Source organism: Barbus barbus (assembly GCF_936440315.1).
Source record: "Barbus barbus genome assembly, chromosome: 10".
NCBI classification, from domain to species: Eukaryota; Metazoa; Chordata; class Actinopteri; order Cypriniformes; family Cyprinidae; genus Barbus; species Barbus barbus.
In genome coordinates, this window is record NC_136738.1 from 3,694,347 (window position 1) to 3,715,398 (window position 21,052).

The 21,052-nt window shown below is 36.0% G+C and overlaps 2 protein-coding genes and 1 long non-coding RNA gene across 5 annotated transcripts; 2 read left to right on the plus strand and 1 right to left on the minus strand.

Moving 5' to 3' along the window:
- The first annotated feature begins 953 nt into the window (after positions 1-953).
- cUnh2orf49 (chromosome Un C2orf49 homolog) lies at positions 954-6,266 on the plus strand. The gene is made up of 4 exons (XM_079426787.1): positions 954-1,090; positions 1,298-1,434; positions 4,769-5,120; positions 5,241-6,266. The coding sequence occupies exons 1-4, from the start codon at positions 956-958 to the stop codon at positions 5,295-5,297; spliced, it is 681 nt and encodes a 226-aa protein (XP_079282913.1). The 5' UTR covers positions 954-955; the 3' UTR covers positions 5,298-6,266.
- A 2,295-nt stretch (positions 6,267-8,561) lies between these two features.
- fhl2a (four and a half LIM domains 2a) lies at positions 8,562-16,947 on the minus strand. 3 transcript variants are annotated; one of them, XM_079426429.1, is made up of 8 exons: positions 16,813-16,857; positions 14,736-15,184; positions 14,535-14,583; positions 13,321-13,503; positions 12,976-13,150; positions 11,103-11,272; positions 10,699-10,885; positions 8,562-9,134 (listed from the first exon to the last, which is right to left on the minus strand). In XM_079426429.1, the coding sequence occupies exons 4-8, from the start codon at positions 13,474-13,476 to the stop codon at positions 8,983-8,985; spliced, it is 840 nt and encodes a 279-aa protein (XP_079282555.1). In that variant the 5' UTR covers positions 13,477-13,503; positions 14,535-14,583; positions 14,736-15,184; positions 16,813-16,857; the 3' UTR covers positions 8,562-8,982. The 3 variants fall into 3 exon arrangements, with proteins under 3 accessions (XP_079282555.1, XP_079282554.1, XP_079282556.1); XM_079426428.1 differs by lacking the exon at positions 14,535-14,583; XM_079426430.1 differs by lacking the exons at positions 14,535-14,583; positions 14,736-15,184 and having other exon boundaries at positions 16,813-16,947.
- On the plus strand, positions 9,682-14,902 carry LOC306875722. Its single transcript, XR_013784763.1, has 3 exons — positions 9,682-11,620; positions 11,690-12,811; positions 12,868-14,902. It is a non-coding gene; the product is annotated as an uncharacterized lncRNA (long non-coding RNA).
- Positions 16,948-21,052: the final 4,105 nt, after the last annotated feature.

Here is a 21,052-nt window from a genome sequence, read left to right on the forward strand (position 1 = left end):
TATGCATTTGAATGACATTTTTAACCAAAGCAACTTACAGTGCATTCAAGCTGTACATTTTATCTGTCTGTGCAACAAACCCTTGACTTTTTCATATCAATTTCAAATACATGGTATACATTGAAGCTGTGCTTGTGAGTGATGTTAACCATCTTGAGTTTGCCTTGAACACCAATCCCAAAGTGATTCTGCACGACTGTAGGTTTTAACTGAATGCTGTTTGTCCATTTTTTTCCCCTTTTTAAAAAAAATAAATAAATGTTGAACTTAAATTATTGTTCTTGTTTCTTAAGTTTTACAATATAATTATGATTTCTGCTTGCTGTTTTCAGGCATTTTACCAATTTGACTGAAGAATTTTGCTTACGCATCATAGACACTTTCACCATTCCTGAATATTAACTTTATAAATGTAGCATTTTCTGTAAAGTCAATCTTAGTTTTTTTGTATCTATATAAATACTGTCAAATTGACAGTATATAGAAATCTTTCAGTACTAAAGAACAAAAAAGGGACAAATGTGTTTTCCGAAGGCTGATAGCAGTGTCAAGAGAGCAGCTTGGAGGACGGCATGTAGGCCTAAAGCCCTTTGATGTAATAACATATCCTGGTAGAAAATAAGATGTAGGCCTAGTACAAAATTGATGAAGTGAAATTCAAAATTGATGAAGTGAAATGCACAATATGCACAACAAATAAATAAAATGTTTAGTTGATATGGATATCCAGTGGATGCCAGTGGTAATAGCTGTAAATGGCCAAATATTTGTCCATTAATTCAATCCATCAGTAACCTGGATTGAAGTTCTTTTTGGGGCTGTACATCCATGTAAAAAAAAAAAGCGGGTGTAAAATGAAATAACTTTGTCATAAATTCCAGTAGGTGGCAGTAATGGTCATGTCCTGTTAAACGCCTGTCACATAAGCGCGTCTTCCTGCGCTCTCCGGAAATCGATGAGAAACATGGCGTCCCGTGGAACAGACAGAACGAGAAACCCCACATCAAACGCTGGAGATGTTTCCAAACTCGACCTTCTGCTTCATCCAGAGCTTCTTTCTCAGGAGTTCATTCAGCTTATGTTACGCGAGGTGAGATTGAGAGCCACTTGAAACCTGTCAGGTTTTTGTAGGCTTCATCGCATAACGTGCTTGTTTCTTATATGAACGTAATCTTATTTTAGTTGTTTTTGGTGAGCTCTGGCTTTTATGCAGAGTATAATTTAATAAGATGTAGTAAAAATGCCTTAAGTCTGAGGAAAGAGTCACAGAACTGTAGCAGCCTGTATTGTGTTGTAGAGGAAGATAGCAGTGGGTGATGAAGAGGACCGCGAGCGGCTCACAGATCTGTACCTGCGGCACGTCATTCCTCTCCCGCAGAGAGATCTGCCCAGCAGCCGCTGGGGGAGGAGGATGGAGCGAAGCCGAGCGCACAGGTAACTTACTGCACAGACAGAGACTCGCACACAGACAGAGACTCGCACACAGACAGAGACTCGCACACAGACACACACACGAGTAATGATGCTGTAGTGCTTGAAGGAAGAGTTCAACCAATATCAATATCACACAAAGAGTGCCGCTTAAAAAAAAATCAGCATGTTACAAATGTGATATATTTTATTGAACTGTGCAACATGATGGTGTTTGAATCCTGAATGAATCAACCTTTTAAATGATTTGGTTCAGTCGCAATGACTCTCTTATTAACAGTGACTTGATGGCACCTACTGGCGCTTTCAATTTCACATTTACAGTATCTTTTCATTATATGTTTGTATTTATGTTTCATGTTTAAAATATCAAAACATTATTTATGCATTTCTAACTGCAAGTTAAAGCATTCCATGTCCCTCTAAGCTGCATTAACATGTGAAAAAAACATCTAAATGCACTTCAGATGCAACTTCTGCAAAGAATAATTTTATTGATACTGATTTCATTTTAGTAACTGCCGAAATGTATTATTATTATAATTGACTGATTAAATTTAAAAATTTGACTCAAAAGATGATGCACACTTTCAGAAAGAAAATGGCTTTATACAGGTAAAACTGCCCGTAAAAGGTACAAATCAATTTAAACTTTTTGGAAAAGATTAATTTATATCACTGCTGTGAACTGACCACAGAATATGAAGAATATCAAAAACATTAGGAGTCAGCTGTCCATAACAGTCCTTAAGATACCAGCACAATAACACACTCTGCAAAATATAATCTAATTATCTTTATCAATAAAATCCCAGAAAATGATGAGATTTTTTTTTATCAATATTGCACACCCTTAGTACTGACACAAAATGATTTGCAACGGTCGCTTTGCCACTTCAAGTGTAGACCGCCTCAAGCTGTTGGTTTATTTCTGTGTTTTATTTTTTGGCTGGTAGAAGTTATGAATGGCCGGTAACTTAAAAATTTAGTAGCCAAATTGGCTGGTGAGTGAAAAAGTTAATTTCAAAAGTAATTACAGACTGCCGCACGACATATTACATTTAGCACAGAAACTGCAACCAGCATTATAGAGACCAACACAATTGTCACGGAGCATTACTGGTTGTAGTGCAAGTGACTAATGCCTTACGTTTTTTTTGCAAAAGGTGATTTTCAAAGTGAAGTATCTTTTGTTTACCTCATCAGCAGCTCGCGCAGTGTTGGCTGCTTGATAACAGACCTGAGAGTGGATTGTCGAGCTTGATTATGCCATTTAAGATTTCCTAACTAGAGATAAGATATTATTTTGTAAGACAGGATAAGAATCCCAAATCAAGTTAAGATTTGCTTCTGTAATACGAATTTGCGAAAAACCCTAATTTAACACATAATATCTTACGTTAAGACCTAAGATAAGAAGCTTTCTGTAATACGCCCCCCAGGGTCACATTTAGAACGGATATCTTAAATTATAACAATACTGTCACTTTTGATCAAAGACATTCTATTTCCAATAAATGCTGTTCTTTTGAACTTTATATTCATTCTAGGAACCAGAAAAATTGTATCATGTTTCCAAAAAAAAAAAAAAAAAAAAAACACAACTGTTTTTAACATTGACACTAATAAGAGAGTTTTTTTTGACTGCCAAAGCAACATATTAGAGTGATTTCTGAAGGATTATGTGACACTGAAGCCTGGGGTAATGGCTGCTAAAAATTCAGCTTAGCCATTACAGGAATAAATTATATTTTAAAATATATCAAACAAATTTTAAGAATGTTTTACTGCATATTTGCTCAATTAAATGCAGCCTTGGTAAAAACATGAGACTTCTTAAAAAAAAAAAAAAGAAATTTGATTTTGACAGAAGCTTCCAGTGCACAGACAAGATGACAGTGACAAAATAAAATGAGCAGAAATTTATATTTATTTATTTAGTCATTTAGCAGACGCTTTTATCCAAAGCGACTTACAAATGAGGACATAAGAAGCAATCAAAACCAACAAAAGAGCAACAACGTGCAAGTGCTATTACCAGTCTTGGTTAGCCTAACGCAGTACAGATTATTATTATTATTTTATTTTTTTTTAAATAAAAAGACATATAGATAAAATTAGAATAGAGAGTGCTAGAGTTAGAGCGTCAAGTAAAGATGGAACAGATGAGTTTTTAGTCGTTTCTTGAAGATGGGTAAGGGTTCGGCTACACGGATTGAATTGGGCAGGTCATTCCACCAGATGGGAACAGTTAATGAAAAAGTCTGTGAAAGTGTTTTTGTGCGTCTTTGGGATGGTACAATAATCACTTGAAGAACGCAAGCTTCTAGAGGGCATATAAGTCTGAAGTAATGAATTTAGGTAAAGGGGTGCAGAGCCAGTGGTGGTTCTGTATGCAAACATTAATGCCTTGAATTTAATGCGAGCTATTGGTAGCCAGTGCAAATTGATGAACAGAGGCGTGACGTGCGTTCTTTTCGGCTCATTAAAGATTAATCTTGCAGCGGAATTTTGGATTAATTGTAGAGGTTTAATAGAATTGGCTGGAAGACCTGCCAACAGAGCATTGCAATAGTCAAGTCTGGACAGAACAAGAGCCTGAACAAGGAGTTGTGTTGCATGTCCGAGAGAAAGGGCCTGATCTTCTTAATGTTGTTTAATGCAAATCTGCACGACCGGGCAGTTTTAGTTTTAGATATATAAAAACAACACAAAATATGTTATCAACGGGTGTGTAAATGGACTGTTATACATAATGTGTCCATATTGTAGTTTCATGCTTTTTAAAAGTATCACATCTTTAGCTTAGCAACATGCAAACAACAAACACTGCTGAAGTCAATTGTGAGGACTCCCTCAAGTGTGGATTATTTGTATCTTGTACAGAATTGCTTACACATGTAGACAGTCATTGATCACTAATAACAATTGAATGTCTTTGAACCCAGATTTTTTTGTCCAAAAACACAATTTACAAGAGAGCAGAAAGTAATGTGTAAAAAAAAAACACAACTCATCCATCTAAACTATTGAATAGTTTATGCATAGTATTATACATACATGCACACAAATATGCAACAGTCATTATTCCAAAATATTCAACTCAAGAATTCCAGACTGCTTTGCGATAAAAACTGATACTTTCTTTTTGCTGAAGCTTTGAAATCTAATTGCCGTTACTTGTTTGATACAAAACTTGATGCACAAGTATGCAGAATGACAAAAAAAATTTGATTGGTAATTGTGACAAATAATGTAATATTTTTATGGCTGTTATGTACCTGAATGAAAACGTCCAAAGTATTTTCTCTTATATTCTAACTCTGTTTGGTTTCAGTTCAACCAGTGATAGTGGCAGGAAGAGGCCGTTGATAGTGTTTGACGGCAGCTCTAGTAACACTGGCAGTGTTAAGCTGAAGAAATCTGATCCTTCACCAGCACCTGTCACCACAGACCGACTAAAGCCCCCAGTTTCCAGATTCGATCTCACAAACCCCATACGCAAGCTCTCTGGAACCTCTACAAACTCTTCCTCAAATTCCTCTAACAGGACCCCAGTGTCATCGCCAGGGGCCGGTCCCAAGAGCCCCTGTAATCACTCCAAAACTGCCAACTCCTCAGTACATTCAAACAATACCGTGTCTAAACTAAAGCGCACGTCCCCCAGCGATGGAGAACCCAACAGTAGTGTGAGTATCAAACTAAGACCATGGAAAAAGTGCTTAGCTGGCTTGACAGGTGTTGTGTGGTGTAGATTAGAGTGAATCCTTTAGGTTTTCTGATGGTAATTTTGTATTTTTTTGTGGCAGAAGGACGTTAAGTCACCTGATACAAAGAAAAAGATTCAACATATCACATGGCCATGATCTATGACGTCATCTGGGATGGACAATTAACACCACTGATGTCATCTGCTGGGTCTCTGAGGCAAAGACAGACTCGCGATGAGACAAGAATTTGAAAGATGGGTTCTTGTCACACATCAAGTTGTCACTTTCATATTTACTTCCGAGCCTCAGGAAAGGTGACTTGTGAAATGTGACCACCTGGTTTATTTCACACTAGGAAACACTTCTGCTTTTGACTTGATGTGTGGTGAAGGAACTGAGACATTCCTAGCAGTTTTATGTTAGACTGATCAGTTTTTCACTTTTTTAGCAATATGTTTATAGAAAAATATTTCTTGCAATGAACAAACTTTCCCTTGTGAGTGAAACATGTCGGTGAATCGAACCCACTAAGAGGAAATGGATGGAAAATGGACATGCTTTCCGTTGGTCTGCAGTGTTTTACTGGTATAGGGGTATTCCCAGTAACTGGATGTGTTTGTACTGAGTGGCATTTTGAGGAAATCTCTTGTTTCTCCTATAAAATGTTTGCATTGATCATTGTTTTAGATCGGGATAGGCCTGTCCAAGTGCTTTGGTCATTGTCAGGTAAATCCCTTGACAGTTTTTGTATTTCTAGCCCCCAAAGGGCCAAAATGAATTTGTGATGTGTGTTGCATCATGCGTTGACTTAAGTGAGAATGTGATATGAAGGGTGTTTCACATGTCAGTGTTTTAGTGGTGGTCTTTTCTAGACATTATGAATTGAGTTTTTATTGAACTGCATGGAATGTTCCTCAGTGACGACAAGCCTGATCAAATAAATGGCTGAGAGCATTTATCACGGTGTTTGCGACTTTTTATTATTTTATTTTTTTTAATAAGTCAAGAATTACCCCTGAAGTTACATTTTTATATTATAAAAAGTATAATACACTTAATACTGGATCAGTGAAATGTATGGTCAATATCCATCAAATAAAAGTTATTAAATATGTATGATATATGAATTCCATAGCTGTCCTGCTTTGTTCAGTAATGTTGAACAGTTTGGGTTTGTTAGGTCTTTTTATATATATATATATATATATATATATATATATACACACACACACACATACATCTCATGTTCATGGTCTCTCATGTTCACCAAGGCTGCATTATAAAAAATTATATAAATATTAAAATATCTGTTTTAACATTTTAAAATGTAATTTATTTCTGTGATGCAAAGCTGTTTTCAGCATCATTACTCTAATCTTCAGTGTCATGTGATCTTTCATAAATCATTCTAATATGCTTTTTACTTTTAAACGGTTAATGCACTCAAAATTACTGGCCAAATCGTTTTTGGAGTTTTGTAATGAACTTAAATGACATTCAGTTTTGAATGGTGCACAAGCCTGGTTCCTGTTGCAGGAACAGGAAGCTTTTTTTAGTGTTAGCCAATTACCTGTTTTTCCACAATAATGGCTGCTATTGTGCTGCTAGATTTATGCCCGTTTCATCTTTTCAGCATTGTTCTCAATTTAGAGCTCATCGAACTTCCACTTTGTTCACTTTCACTCTTGTCAGTTCACACTCTCTCTATCAGCTTACTTGTTCTCTCTATCTGCTCTCTCATTCTGTCACTCATCTCTCACTCTTGTCTCTCTCTATTCTGCTTTCAAACACTCCACTACAGGGCTCTCAAGTTATAGGGAACGTTTGGAGTGAGATTAGGGGAGGGGCCACACCAAAGGGGAGGAGCAACTCAAATATTTACAGCACCCAAGTTTTTGCTAGCAGTTCAATTTTATCTGTTCACACACACACACACACACACACACACACAGAGCTTGACATACATGCTCAGGACAAGTTCTGTAATCCTACTGTGTGTGTACAGTATGTACATTGAGCACTGCTGTTCAGTTGGCATTTTTGGGGCCACATTTCTTTGTATTTTTCATACTTTTTATGTAAAACAATTAATTTTATTTGGATGAAATTTGGATGTCTTTTATCAGATTTACCAACTGCTATAACATCTTTAGTACTTTCCTTTCAGGAAGCCAAAGCTAATTTAAAGCTTCTGGTTGCAAAGCAAGTTTTTTTTTTTTTGACTGCATCAATAATACACTTTAGCACGAATTTGGCTATATTCCCCAAAATCAGCTCTCATTATCTTTTCACAGGCAAGTGATTTCATCCAGGAATCTTAAAATCGAAAAAATAAATGAAGGGGTTACCTACAGCATTCATCGGATCTTTCTCTTCCAACTTACATGTGCGCACGCATCCATGTTGCTTAGGGTTGTATCATTAGTACAACCCTTCCCACTCTCCAAGAACTGTACTTATCCAGAGTGAGCAAAAAGGCTGGTAAAATCACTCTGGACCCCTCACATCCAACACACTGCCTCTTTGAACTGTTACTGTCTGGTCGACGCTACAGAGCTCTGAGCACCAGAACGACCAGACACAGGAACAGTTTCTTCCCTCAGGCAATCCATCTCATGAACACTTGAACTCTTAACAATAAACATGAAACACACACCACTGTCATACTTTTTATTAGGTGTGGTGTGAGAGCGTGTGAACTGGTTGAAATGCGTGAGACTTGAGAGCCCTGCTCCATTACCTGTTATTAGAGATGCTTGTTTTCCATGCAGTTGCTTCTCAGGTTTTTGTCCCAGAGGATACATTGAAATCACAGAATGAAACCTTTATCCTTGCCCAGGGGAAAAGTGAAGTTTGCATGTTTTCCTGAATTCCTATAACCAAATCTTATTACAATATGAACCAAAACTGGCTTATTCTAAAATGTTAAAGATAGTAATAAGTCATCAAAACTATAAAACGATACAAATTGATGTGAATTATGTAACCAAGTAGTTTCTGGACCAGTTGTTGTCTAAATTCCAGCTGTACTTTCTGTGGACATGCACTCAGCCCATTTAATGGGATGAATCCTGGGATGCTTTTACACATTGCTTTTAAATTTGAAATTTCTGGAGTTCCCATTTATACTGGACACTTGTTGACTGCTTTCCCTGCACTATGTGCTCCAAATAGGCACAGTTTACATTTGTCTACAGAACTCATTTCAAGCATTAAAGCATAAGCTTTTTGACAAAATATATTTTGCACATGCCCTGATAAGAGGACGCACATTGTTTTGCAGGAACATTGTCAACACTAGGTGGCTCTATTGTCCTGTTTTATTATTTGAGCTGTACTGAGTGCTTGCCTTGCTAGTGCAATAGTTCAGTTCATGTCATTCAATTAGAAAAATAAAAAAACATATAGTCTATTTGTTTTAATAATCTTTATTGATATTGCATTAAATGTACTTTATTTAAAATTCATCCTTAACTGTTAGATACACAAAAAGACCATAATACTTTTTTTTTTGCAAGTTATAGACAAGGGTTATGCAACACATCAGAGACCAGGTTAGACATTTGGAAGAGATGATAATGGTTATTATCCTCACATTTACAGTTTAATCTTTAGAACCAGTTCTTTCCTTTGTCTTCATGTTAAAGCAAGCTGAATTAACTCTCCTGAAATAAAGAAAATCTGCCTCTTGCTTTACATACACTATTATAATATTTGCTACAACAACGTTTACTATGTTTTCATGGAGTACCTAAATGTATTCATTGCTCACACTGTTTCATGCTTTGCCAATGCTTTGGTTTTAGCATTTTATGTGTCATGCATGCTTGAATGATTTCTTTCACATGTCTTTGCCACACTCAGGACACAGGATGTCATCTCTCTCGGTGAGGAAACCTCTTCCCACCAGAGACACTGAGCACTTCTTGCAGTTGAAACAGTCGTTGTGCCACTGGCGCTCCTCAAAGGAGATGTACTTGCTTCCTCCAAGTCCTATATGTGATTGCAAACATGTTATGAGCACTGGCAACAAAGAGATGTAGCTGTATTGCATAACAGTTCATGGATGCTGGTAGATTTGAGCTTTTTGAAACAGGATTGAGTAAAATTCACAATTCAAGTATTGCCTTCCTTTCAGTTTTTGGAATTTGAATTGGCTATTTGCCGCAAAGATTTGATTTTTTGGTGAGTTTTGCAACCGAGCAACATTTTTGGTCCATTAAAGGTATGTTCATGTATTAAATATCAAAAAACATAAAAATTTTCTCATCATATTTAGATAAATATATATAGTATACATATTTATATATAAATAATTTAGACAGAAGAAAAATAGTCATTAAAAGTTACATTTTATACTAAAAATTTCATTCCATTTTAATTCTACTTTTGTTAAATTCTAATAAAAATTCTGAACAATTCTTCATCCTGTTTGTTACACCAGTGTTATTTTAGTATTACTTATATACTATAATAGCATTTATTTATATTTTGAATGGGCTTTTATTTTATGTTCAGTTTTCTTTTTAATTATATTTTTAGAAATTGTGTTATGTGTTGTTGTCATTTAAATGTTTTATGTTTTTATATAGTTCTGTTTAGCTTTCATTCACTTTTCAGTTTTAGTTTAAATACTTAAACGCAAACTTATTTCAATTAGTTGCCAAGGTAGCATTTCTAATTTTAAGTTAAGAGTACATTTTTAATCTAATATTTGTATTTTATTTTTATTTCAGCTTTATTTAAATTAATACAAATATTTTTAGTATTTTACGTTTTAGCTAACAAAAACAACACTGTGCTACACTGAATTACATTCAAGAATGGACTTGGAATTTAAATATATTCTCAATTTAAAGTGCCCCTATTATGGATTTTTGAAAATTACCTTTCATGCCGTGTGTAACACAGCTCTAAGTGAAAGAAAACCCCCTGCCAAGTTTTAAATCTGAAAGTGCACCGTGTATAAAGTAATTGTCTCTCAAAAGAAAGAGTCGACTCTGAATCATTGAAACGAGTCCCAAGCCGTTTCATGTTGACATCAACATGAAACATTAACATATTGCCCGCCCACTTGTTGGTCTGTTCCTGTTTTCGCAGATTCATTCTTTGCCACTAGGTGCCGCTTTTGGAGCGGTAGAAATAGCTGTTTCCCCGGTAACGCTGTACACAAAGCAGCACTTCTCACAAACACTGCTTTATCAGGCATTACAGGCGTGATTAAATGGAAATGAGACCAATCACCGCAGATTAGCATCAAGCAAAGGAGGGGTTTGGAAAAATTAATCATTGAGCGAAACATTCGGGAGTCATTGAGCAAATAGGGTAAAAATAAATGCATACTATAAGACAATAAAAGTGTTTTTTGACCTTGCATGCATGTCAGCCTGTTGTTGGGGACTCCCAAAACCAAAATATGAACCTTTCATAACCCACTTTAATGTTGAATGGCACACAACCCTGATTTCAAACAATCATACTATACCGCATCATAATTGAGGTATTTCTGTATAGAAGCTATTTCTATTTGTTGTTCCATTTGTTGGATTGTGCATACCACTGATTGGGGTGGTGCAGGAGGCACATTTCTTGGCATACAAGTTGCAGAAGCAGTTGAGGCAGTAGGCAAAGTCATCACGAGAGGTGAAGCGCTGGCCAGACAGCTGCTGCTTACAGCCAGTGCACAGGAAACAGTCCTTGTGCCATGGCTGCTCATGGTACGTCACACCGCCAGTGGTGATGGGCTACACAGAGAAGAAAGTAGATGAAAACATTGACTATGTTCAAAATAACTTACTTCCCTACAACTATTATCTGTATGCATAGAATAGCTTGATTTTGTGACAGCATGGACTGTATTTCACTCATAGTTGACTGGTGTCTTAATGTTTAATGTACTTGTAGCCTGTAACTTTAACTCCTGTGTTGTAGTTCGTAGGTTACTTCAACTGTGGACTCTACCTTCTTGCAATGAACACACTGCATGGCAAACTGCTTTTCGTAGCAGGGCACACAGTAGTTCTGGTTGTCTTTGGGGATGAAGCTCTTGGTGCCAATTGGCTGCTGGCAGCGATGGCAGGTAAAGCAGGTCTCATGCCAGCTGTTTCCTTTATGCTCCATCTTTCTGGAGCCTGAGGGAGAGAAGAGAGCCATCTTATCCCAAATACAACAACATCCTGCTTATGAAGTGAAGCATGTTAAAATGATACTGAGATCCACAACACTCAAGGTACATATTATGAAACTATAATGAAAGTTGGAGGAAGTTGGTAGATATTTGTCCTTGTCCAAAATATCAGGTCAGGTCATGTTACAGTAGAACTTTCTATGCCCTCATAATTATATCCAATTCTAATATTTGGTCCAGGTATTTTGTGAAGTACACTACTGTTCAAAAGTTTGAAGGTCAGTATCCAATTTTTTTTAAGTTTTTGAAAAAAAGTCACTTATGCTCACCAAGGATGCATTTCATTTAAAAAGTATAGTAAAACACTAGAAATGTAAATTCAGTGTAACAGAATGCTCAGCATCATTACTTCAGTCTTCAGTGTCACATTCTCCAGAAATCATACTAATAAGCTGATTTGCTGCTCAAGGATAATTTCTGTTGTGCTGCTTAATATTTCTTTTTAATCTTTGATGGATAGAAAGTCCAAAAAAGCATTAATTTGAAATAGATTTATTATATTTTTTTCAATAAAATAAAAAAAGAAACATTTTTGAATTGTATAGTGTGTGTAGACAAATACAATTTTGAGATATTATGGTTGAATGTAAATTAATATATGAATTCATGTTAAATTATGCTCCCATAAAAACTAGTGTTTTGATCCAAACGGGGTCTTCGTCAGGTGTTATTCATACAAACATGTGGATTTAATATCATTGTATTTATTTAACTATGCATTTGTCTTTATTTGTTTTGCTTGTTTATTCAAATTTGGTCATATTTGTAATTTGACTATATAAAAAAAATAGGCCACTTAGCCATTTAAATATTTACAAAGTTCACATCAAATTATGTATGAGCAAATTCTATATAAATAATCATTACAGGACAAAATATCAGTTGTATATAGTCTTATTAGTCCCAGATGATGAATAATTGATGACAGGTTTACAGTACTCCTCATATTATCTGCAATGCAGCAAGGAAGTTCAGCTGTTAAGAAGACAAAGCATAATTCTTTTTTAACACATGCAGATGAAAGTCCAATAAATACCAGCCATGACGCAACTGCCAGCAGTGGTGTAAACAGAGACAGCACAGAGTTTCATTGTTTTATAAAGTCTGGCTCATATCTTTTAAGTCCATGTGCTCCAGACATGAAATATTACGTTTCACTCAGTGAGAGCTGGAACATTCCACAGGACTGTGAGCACAAACTGAATCACATTAATTAAACTGCCAAAACAGCTTCTACACATATAATAAATCTAAACTTGGTTCCATCTATTCATTTTGATTGATCAATATTACAAAAAGGGTGGTTGATCATAAAACATAATGGGTTAATAAGAGTGTGACATTTTTACATGGTCACGAGGGCCTGTCTTTAAAGATTTATGAATGAATATTTATTACCAGTTAAGCAGATCACTTAATCTATTGCTTTGACGTCATGACGGGCCTGTAATATATAGTGATAGTTATTCTTTCTTCTCAAGATGTGGGCAAAGATCGACTCTGTGAAAGGAAGCAGTTTTCTTTCGCTTTAATGGAAAGAATGTGTCGCTGAATGAATAATTATGTTTTTATGGCAGTGCATGAGTATAAAAAAACACATCTACTGATATGAGGTAATAGCTCCTCCCACAGTGAAGAATCTCTTACCAGGCATGATGGTCTTCTTGCACTCATGGCATTTGGAGGAGTACTCGTTAGAATAGCACTCGGTGCACAGCAGCTGCTCGTCTTTGGTGGAGAAAGGCTTGTCCACCAGTGAGCGCTTGCACTGGAAGCAGTGGAAACAGTCCTCGTGCCAGTGGCGGTCCTTGTAGGACAGATCCTAAAGCAGCAAAAGACATACTTTGATGACAATTCTGGGTGATTAAGAGATTGTAAAGTGCCTATGGATCACCTAAAGTCTGTTTGATGCACTTTCCAGATCTGCAAGCTCTAATCTGATTGGCCGGTTTTATGCAACTTCGTACAGTATGGTATTTTAAGTGATGTTACCCTGCTGTTGCAGCCGATGGGTTTCTTGCACTCCTCGCAGGTGTTGGAGTACAGGCTCTCATAGCACTTCACACAGTACGGGTTTTCCTCACGAAGAACATACTTCTTCCCAAACAGAGACTCCTTACAGTAGTGGCAGTCATAACGCTCTGTCATCTTTACTCTGTCTTCTGCCTTTCGGTCCTGCGATGGAGAGTATGAGGAGATGTGTGAAAATACTAGAACCTCTGAGAAGATGATTGCAATCTTTATTTACATTTATTTTGCTCAAACTATCATTAACTATTGAGCTGTGAGATCTTCAGATTAGTATTTTTAAAATACCACTGTCCTGTAACCTGTAAATAAACAGGATATTTTTCTATTTTTTATACTTTTATATAGAAATACATATTCTGCACTATTTTTTCCAGATGTTCTTGCTTCCACTGAAGCTCAAGATGCTCTTTGGATCATCTCTAATCAAGCTGGAGAACATGATCATCAGATTTTATTTTGTGAAATTCATACATCATTAAAGCAGTATTATTATTATTATTGATTTGCTATTATAGGTTTTGAATTAGATTTTTGTATATATATTTTCTGTTTTTATTTTCATTTTAAAGTTTTAGCATTTTTGACTATATATATAGACAATATTTAAATTTCATATTTTAGTACTTAAAAATTAGAAATGTCAGTTAATGTTTATTTTAGTTTCTATGGTATAATAAATACATTTCCCATTCAACATCTAACTCAAATTTGTTATGAAAATAATACAATTGACAAAATTATAGTTAATTTCACTAATGGTCTCAGACTTTTGGAGCCTATTTCATACATTTTGCAACATTTTAACATTAAACTCCTCATCAGCTTTTACTGATTACATTTATATGATAATGGTGTTACAAAAAAATGAGAAACGAAGAAAGTAAGATGTTAAGAGATGGGGGTTTATAAATATGTCTTAGTGTTTAAGGAGACATCAGATGTTGCTAACCAGAACATCAGAAGCTCAAGCATCAGTCAAATTCACTCTCTTCATGGGTAACAGCGATCAGTCATTCTCAGTGCTGGATGGAGCACACTGGAATTCCACAGTGTAGTACATCATAGCATCATAACCAGCCTGTTATCTCACCTCCAGCTGTCAGCCATTATGTTGTGTATCAGCATGTGTTAGTGTGCATACGTAAATGTGCCTCTGCTGCCAAGGATGCGATTACCTGTGAAAATCACTATGAATGGACTTTTTCTGAGAATATTCCATCTTTCCTGTAACAGGTCACATAACTCTACTGTTACAACACTGGTCTGAATATAAAACTGATCTGAAAGCAAATTATTCAAAAAAACTTTGGTGTTCAATGTGTATTGTATGTGATTTCTTCTAAATTATTCTTAATAACAGAATGACATCTACTCACTTGGGTTTCTGAGTCCTGGACCTGTTAAGCCTCTCTGTGTATTGTTCCCATGAGCCCTGTGAGTGCCACCTCACTCCGTCCCACCGCCTCAGGGGTCCCCAGTGTCCCGCACACGCTCTCGCCCTGCTCCTCAGCCCCCTGTTATCCCGTTGTGAGTGTGTCTAACTGAGCCCTCGTCCGGCCCGGGCTTCACTACTACACCAAATCCCCCTCTACTCTTTTACCATAAAAGGCAGCAGATGGAAACCAGGAGAAGCAGCTCTCTTGCTTAAAATTCTTCTAAGAAAATTCTTTGACTTGCACAGTCAGTCCTTCACTCCCCCCTCCTCTGCTTCCTGTTTGTCTTGCCCTTTTCTGCTGTCTCACTTCTTCAGGCTTTCTCCCTTTCTTCATCCAACTGGCAAGCCATCTCAATTCTTTCCATTAGTTTCCTTCTACGTCTTTTCACACTATCAAAATAGAATTCTGCAGGTTATTCTGACCATATTTTCTTGTGGAAATAGGTTTTCCATGGCTCTAAGCACAAGCCTGACCACGACTTACTATGTACTATGCACACAGTATGACCATGACCATATACTGTGTCACTAATTACTAATGTTTTTTGGTAACACTTTAGTATAGGGACCAATTCTCACTATTAACTTGCTTATTAGCATGCCTATTACTAACATATTGCACATATTCTGCATTACCATATGCAGGCAATTTAGCAAAAGTCTTAGTTAATGGTTTGTTAATAGCGAGAATTGGACCTTAAAATAAAGTGTGAGCATTTTTTCAAGCACCTTTCCTTCCAGATAAACTTTTTTTTTTTTTTTTTTGAGTAAACTGACTAAATTAACTAAATTGTAATTTTTTAAGTTTATTGAAATGATTTATCAATCAATCAATCACGCTTATCTGTGATTGCTGTAAAGGGGTTTTCCAAAACTGTGAGAACCTGGAAACTGGTTCTTCATTTTATAGATGTTTTGTCTTATTTTAATGTTTGTTTCATCTTATTTTATCATTTTAAGTCATCTTGAGGCCCTCTGGTTGAGAACCAACTCTGTACGTTTACAAATCCAGGGCTGTTTTTGGAAATGTACAGTACTTTCAACTTTGCCTTAGACATATTATTATAAATTTAGGAAGCAAAATTAAAAATCTAAATTGTCCTTTTTGTCAGCTGAATCATTCTTGACACTCTGTAAAACCCTCTTTTAAGCTAATTCGCTTTTGTTTATGAAATGTCACCAGCACACTTGATCTAAACTGATCTCCTCCAACAAGGTCTCTCTTGGGCATGACTTGGTATTTCTCTAATCTCTCTTTTTATAATCCTTAGCTGTGTTTGGAGACATCTGCGAGTGTCATCACACAAACATATCACACAATGCTTATTAAAAGTGTAGCAGAGGTCTGAAATATAAACGGAAAGCTTTTAGACAACACTAAAAAGAGAAGCCAGACAGGTGGATGGAAGACTAACCCTCCTGAGATTAAGACCTTGTGTTTGCGCCCCACAAAAAGCTCACACCCCCATTCCTGCTCCAGCACAATCCATATCCATGGAGAGAGTGAGACAAGAGTCTGACCACCCATCACAACTCTATAAATGCCCACCGTGCCTTTTATCTTCACCATAAATGTTTTAAGTGAGACTTATAGCTGTCATAGACCTTGCTGTGTCAGATACAATGGCTATGGTAACCTGTTAACACAATACCGAGCCACTGTGAGACAAATTCTTTACTGCAGACGTTTGTTAGTAGATTCAAATGCATGTTTTTGCATTGTTTTAAAGAAATTAATAGTTTAAGTTGTAATAATATTTCACAATATTACTATTTTTAATGCTTTGTTTTGTCTAGAGGAGTGACATATTCAGTTAATATGCACAATGCAGAATGACAGAAGAACAATCATAAAGAATAAGCAGCAGACGTGATGACTGAGGCATTGACATGACAGATACTAGCACAAATTTGAATGATTCTGACAGAGGACACAGGTTTAGTGATGGATGGTAGTTGTATCATTGCTCACGAGTGTGATCTGGTGTTAGTAATCTACAAGCTTCTGTGGTTCTTACCTCAGGAGAAGAGCTGTCTGTCTGTGTGAAGAGTCTGGCCACACTGAGCGTGGAGGCTCTCGGATCGGGTTGTATGTTCTCCTGATTAAATTACTCCACCTATGGGGTGACTAATTGGAGTGGTAGTGTTTGGGCAGGCTTTTTCTATCAAGATGAGCTATAAATACACCAAAAGAACCAGCCCACTAGATAAAGCCCATCTGCGTATGTAGAATGTGTTTGTGTGTTTGTGTTCTCACACACAAACACACATATACATTCCCTCTTACCTCTTCAGTCCTGTGTCCTTTTAAGGCCATATTTAGTTTTGTGATATTTGCATTCATTCTGAAATAAATATAAAAAGATATTACTCTATTACAACAATTTAAAAAAAAAAAATATATATTATTATATTTTTGTTTTGTTTTCTAGTAGAAAATATCTAAAAGTATATTTTCCTGAAACATGCTTGAAAAGTAAAATTGTGTTAAGACTTATTTTCAGAATATATCTTGAATTAAATGTATTAATCTTAGTCCATTAGTCCCAAGCAAAACAATTTTGTTTAGCTTAAAACAAGAAACATATTTTTCTTGTGGATGTGGTTTATGAATTAGGATGTACAAAGCAGCTGCTCTTCATTAACAGGTGCAAATCTGGCAATTTTTTATGTATCAGAGGGTTTGGTCTTCATTTTAAAGGGCTGTGCCATTGTCACATTGCTATGAAAGTAAATTACAAGCATGGAGAGAAAAGTGCTTGGACCCAAAAGTGTATTATGTAAGATTTTCTGTTTCATAGTAATAACTCTTGTCTTTATCATCTGCGTCTTATTCCCTCGCTTCATCTCTGCCCCTCAAGCGTTTGTGAGCGAGAAGCAAGCCAAAGCATACAAACAACTTGGGCAATGTTTACAGACCTCCTCTCTTGCAGTGAGCATTTTTCGCTATTGTTCTTGAAACTGATTTAATGTGACAAAACACATTTTTATCTTGCCTTTAGTTATGAATCTTTAATGCAGATTTAAAGACGTCAGAAGAAAAGTTTATTCCCATGTTCAAAGTCCATCAAAAAAGCAAGTCCTCACATAAGTTATTTTAAAGACATTTTCCTTACAAATGGTCTCTTATGCAAGCAATTTATGACACTGACCATTTAAACTAATTTGTACACTAATGATTTTGCTTACAATGAAGCACAAGATGCTCTTTGGGACATTCTCAAATCATATTAGGACGTAATGGATCATGTGGCTTGAGTGCACGTGACTATACTAAGAAATGCTAAAATCCATGTCAATTTTTAATTCATTTTTTCACTTAAATTGTATGATTGATAGTAAAATTTACAATGAAAACCATAAATTAGAGTTTTAAATTAAATTATTACTAAAATTAGAGTTTTCATTAAATTAGAAAAAAATGCAAGATGCACTTTACTAGTGGTCTCAGACTTTAGGAGACAGCTGCACATGTATAGTATACAGAGGCCCCCAAAAGTATATGGACACAAAAATCCATCCTAAAGGCATAGTTCACCCACAATGAGACATTTTTCTAACATATTTTATAGTAAGTCATACAGGTTTGAAATGGTATAAGGGGGAGTAAATGACAGAATTTTCATTTTTTGGTATAAATTATTCCTTAAAAATGTATGATCAGCATAACCACACATTCCAATCAAACATTTTACAAAAAGACACTATAAAACAAATATTATTTTGAAAAAAAAAGCATTTGGACACTTTCTGGCTTTTAGACATTAGTGTATCACGTTCATAGTGATGTGGCATACTATGAGATACCTGTGGACCTAACTGATTTCAGTCTCCCATTGACTCCAGCTGGCATGTTTAGATGCAATAGCAAAAAAAAACAACAAAAAAAACGTAATTTGTTTGCAGATTCCACTAAAGACATTTGTGTAAAAAAAAAAAGTGTTTTTTGGGGGCCCGTATATATTCAGTGTCCAAATGGGAAGTATTCTTCAACATTGTAAGGCTTTCAAGAGTCCCATCTCAGTCCCTCTCCACCTCGCTGTCGCTCTAGGGGATTGTGTCGAGGATGTTTTCCATGCGTCCTGATAACAGACTCTCTGTTTGGTCTCTGAGAATATTGTGGAGCTATTTTCTGCACCTTTCCATCTCTCGCTCTTCACCTCGCTCCTTTCTAATCACAGCCTCCCCCACCTCCTTCCCCCATCCCCTTTATCTTTCTCAGTTATGTAGTGATCCTGATCCATGGAAATTTGGACTCTATCAGATCTGCAATTTTAGAAATCTATACGTCTGTTTCATCAAACAAGCCCTGTTGTATTTATTAGTAGCTGTGATACTTAACATCGATAAATCAGTTGGGGATTCCCTCTGCTGTAGAAAGAAAGTGATTATGGATGATATTCAATAGGATGCAAGTGTGGAGTTTGGGAAGTCATCTCATCATCACAGCAACAGATGGACTAATGACGGCAAACACCCAACACATCTGTCATCTCAAAGCTTAAGATATTACCAACCATCCAGCTTGTGTTTCATATGCAGTGTGGATATATTCACTGCCATCAATCTTTAACATTTGCCTTTTCAGATGACTAGATGTGTGCTTCTACCATATTGGCATCATTGAGACTCAAAACTACATCAGATGATGAATTAAACAGGAGAATGCATATTAGCATGGTCTGTAGTTGTTAAAGAAATGGTTTGGAAATGTTATCATTTCCCGTAATGTCATTACAAATCTATATCCCTTGTAAAAAAGACAAATAAAGTGTGCATTAATAATTAATATATATATATATATATACATAATTGTATTGAATGTGCACTTGCAGTTAAGAGTGTATTCTTACAAAACTGTGCTTGCAGAGTCATTTTAGTGTACTTAAAGAGCGTGCAATTTCATTACTATGTTTCTTAACACACTTAAGTACATCTTTAAAAATTGTGCTTTGTAATAATGTTAAATTTAAAGTTTATTTATTTATTTGTTTATATCACTTCATGAGCAGATTTTAGAGAACATTTCAGTATTCACATTAAGTGAATCTTATGGGGCAGTCTGGAATGGAGCTTAGCAAATCAGTCAAAATTAGATAAATATTTTTAAGAATTAAGGATGTCATCTGAGGAGAGACTGTGTAACCAGATCACACTGAACTGTTTGGAAGAGCAGGAAATTTAAGTCAGATGTTTGTCCTTAATACAGCCCATCATTTAGTCTCAGTGGGAGAGTGAGTCCTGTGTTTGTCTGATCTAATTTATTTTCCCTTTACCCTTTCTTATTCTTCCCATGCTAAAACCTCCTTCAAATAAAAAGGAGTATATTACCCACCAATTAAGTTGAAGAAACAATGCTACGAAAACACTACCACCTTGTTCTTGTAGTTGTACAAAGATGAGACTTAGCAGGGTACATTTCAAAAGTACTTATGTCCTGGATATCACATGTTCAGTATTCATATAAATGGCTAAAAAGATCCTGTAATCTTGTATAGTAGTTAAAGAAATTTCTAAGAACAGAATGCAAAAGTGAATGGTATACGCTACCGTTTAGGTAACCCCAAAAATGGTAAGATCTAAATATTATTAAGTCACTAAATTAACCTAAATACTTTAATTTATACCAACTAAACATTTTTATTGGTTAAATCAAAAATCGCATATTAATCGCATATTCTCACAGTTCAGTTCACAGAGAATGCATTGCCTTTGAGATTGTATCATTACCAAGTGCAGATAGGCTGAAAGGAAAATCATACTGGGTTGTTGTTTCTATTCCTAATCAACTCATCCAAAGACTTTTCGACCTCATACATAAATCTAGCGTACCCGAGCCACTGGATCAACAGGCCATGCTGTAATGACGTCTCTTTCCATTAGGCAAACCCCTTCTACATTTCAGTCCTAACAAACACATTTTCATATAAACCTCCTCTGCATAACAAGAGATCAACAACCCTTTCCAATGAGTCTCCTCCAGACCGGCTTCACTCATCTCCCAATCTTGCCTCCAGCACTGATGTGTCTATTAATAGCATCTCATTCCATGACAGGGTTAAGAGAGGCTTACCAGCCTGGAGGTAACATTACAAAAGACTGCTCCTCTCCATCCTCAGTGCCAGCACAAACAGACTTAATCGAGCAAAATCAAGCAAGTTAGAGAGCTACACATACTCAGAGTTTATCTTGAAGATGTTGATCATTGGAACCTCAAACCCAACAGGCTTGTATTTAAGTATATCCTTTGCCAATCAA

What these genes read in the sequence shown, in the direction of transcription:
- cUnh2orf49 (XM_079426787.1), top strand. Translation starts at nt 956, where the DNA reads ATGAGAAACATGGCGTCCCGTGGAACAGACAGAACGAGAAACCCCACA. An exon ending in TTCAGCTTATGTTACGCGAG is followed by an intron (nt 1,091 to 1,297) that starts GTGAGATTGAGA and finishes ATTGTGTTGTAG; the next exon opens with AGGAAGATAGCAGTGGGTGA. An exon ending in ATGGAGAACCCAACAGTAGT is followed by an intron (nt 5,121 to 5,240) that starts GTGAGTATCAAA and finishes TTTTTGTGGCAG; the next exon opens with AAGGACGTTAAGTCACCTGA.
- fhl2a (XM_079426430.1), bottom strand. Translation starts at nt 13,476, where the DNA reads ATGACAGAGCGTTATGACTGCCACTACTGTAAGGAGTCTCTGTTTGGG. An exon ending in CCATCGGCTGCAACAGCAGG is followed by an intron (nt 13,151 to 13,320) that starts GTAACATCACTT and finishes TTGCTGCTTTAG; the next exon opens with GATCTGTCCTACAAGGACCG. An exon ending in AGTGTGTTCATTGCAAGAAG is followed by an intron (nt 10,886 to 11,102) that starts GTAGAGTCCACA and finishes TTCTCTGTGTAG; the next exon opens with CCCATCACCACTGGCGGTGT.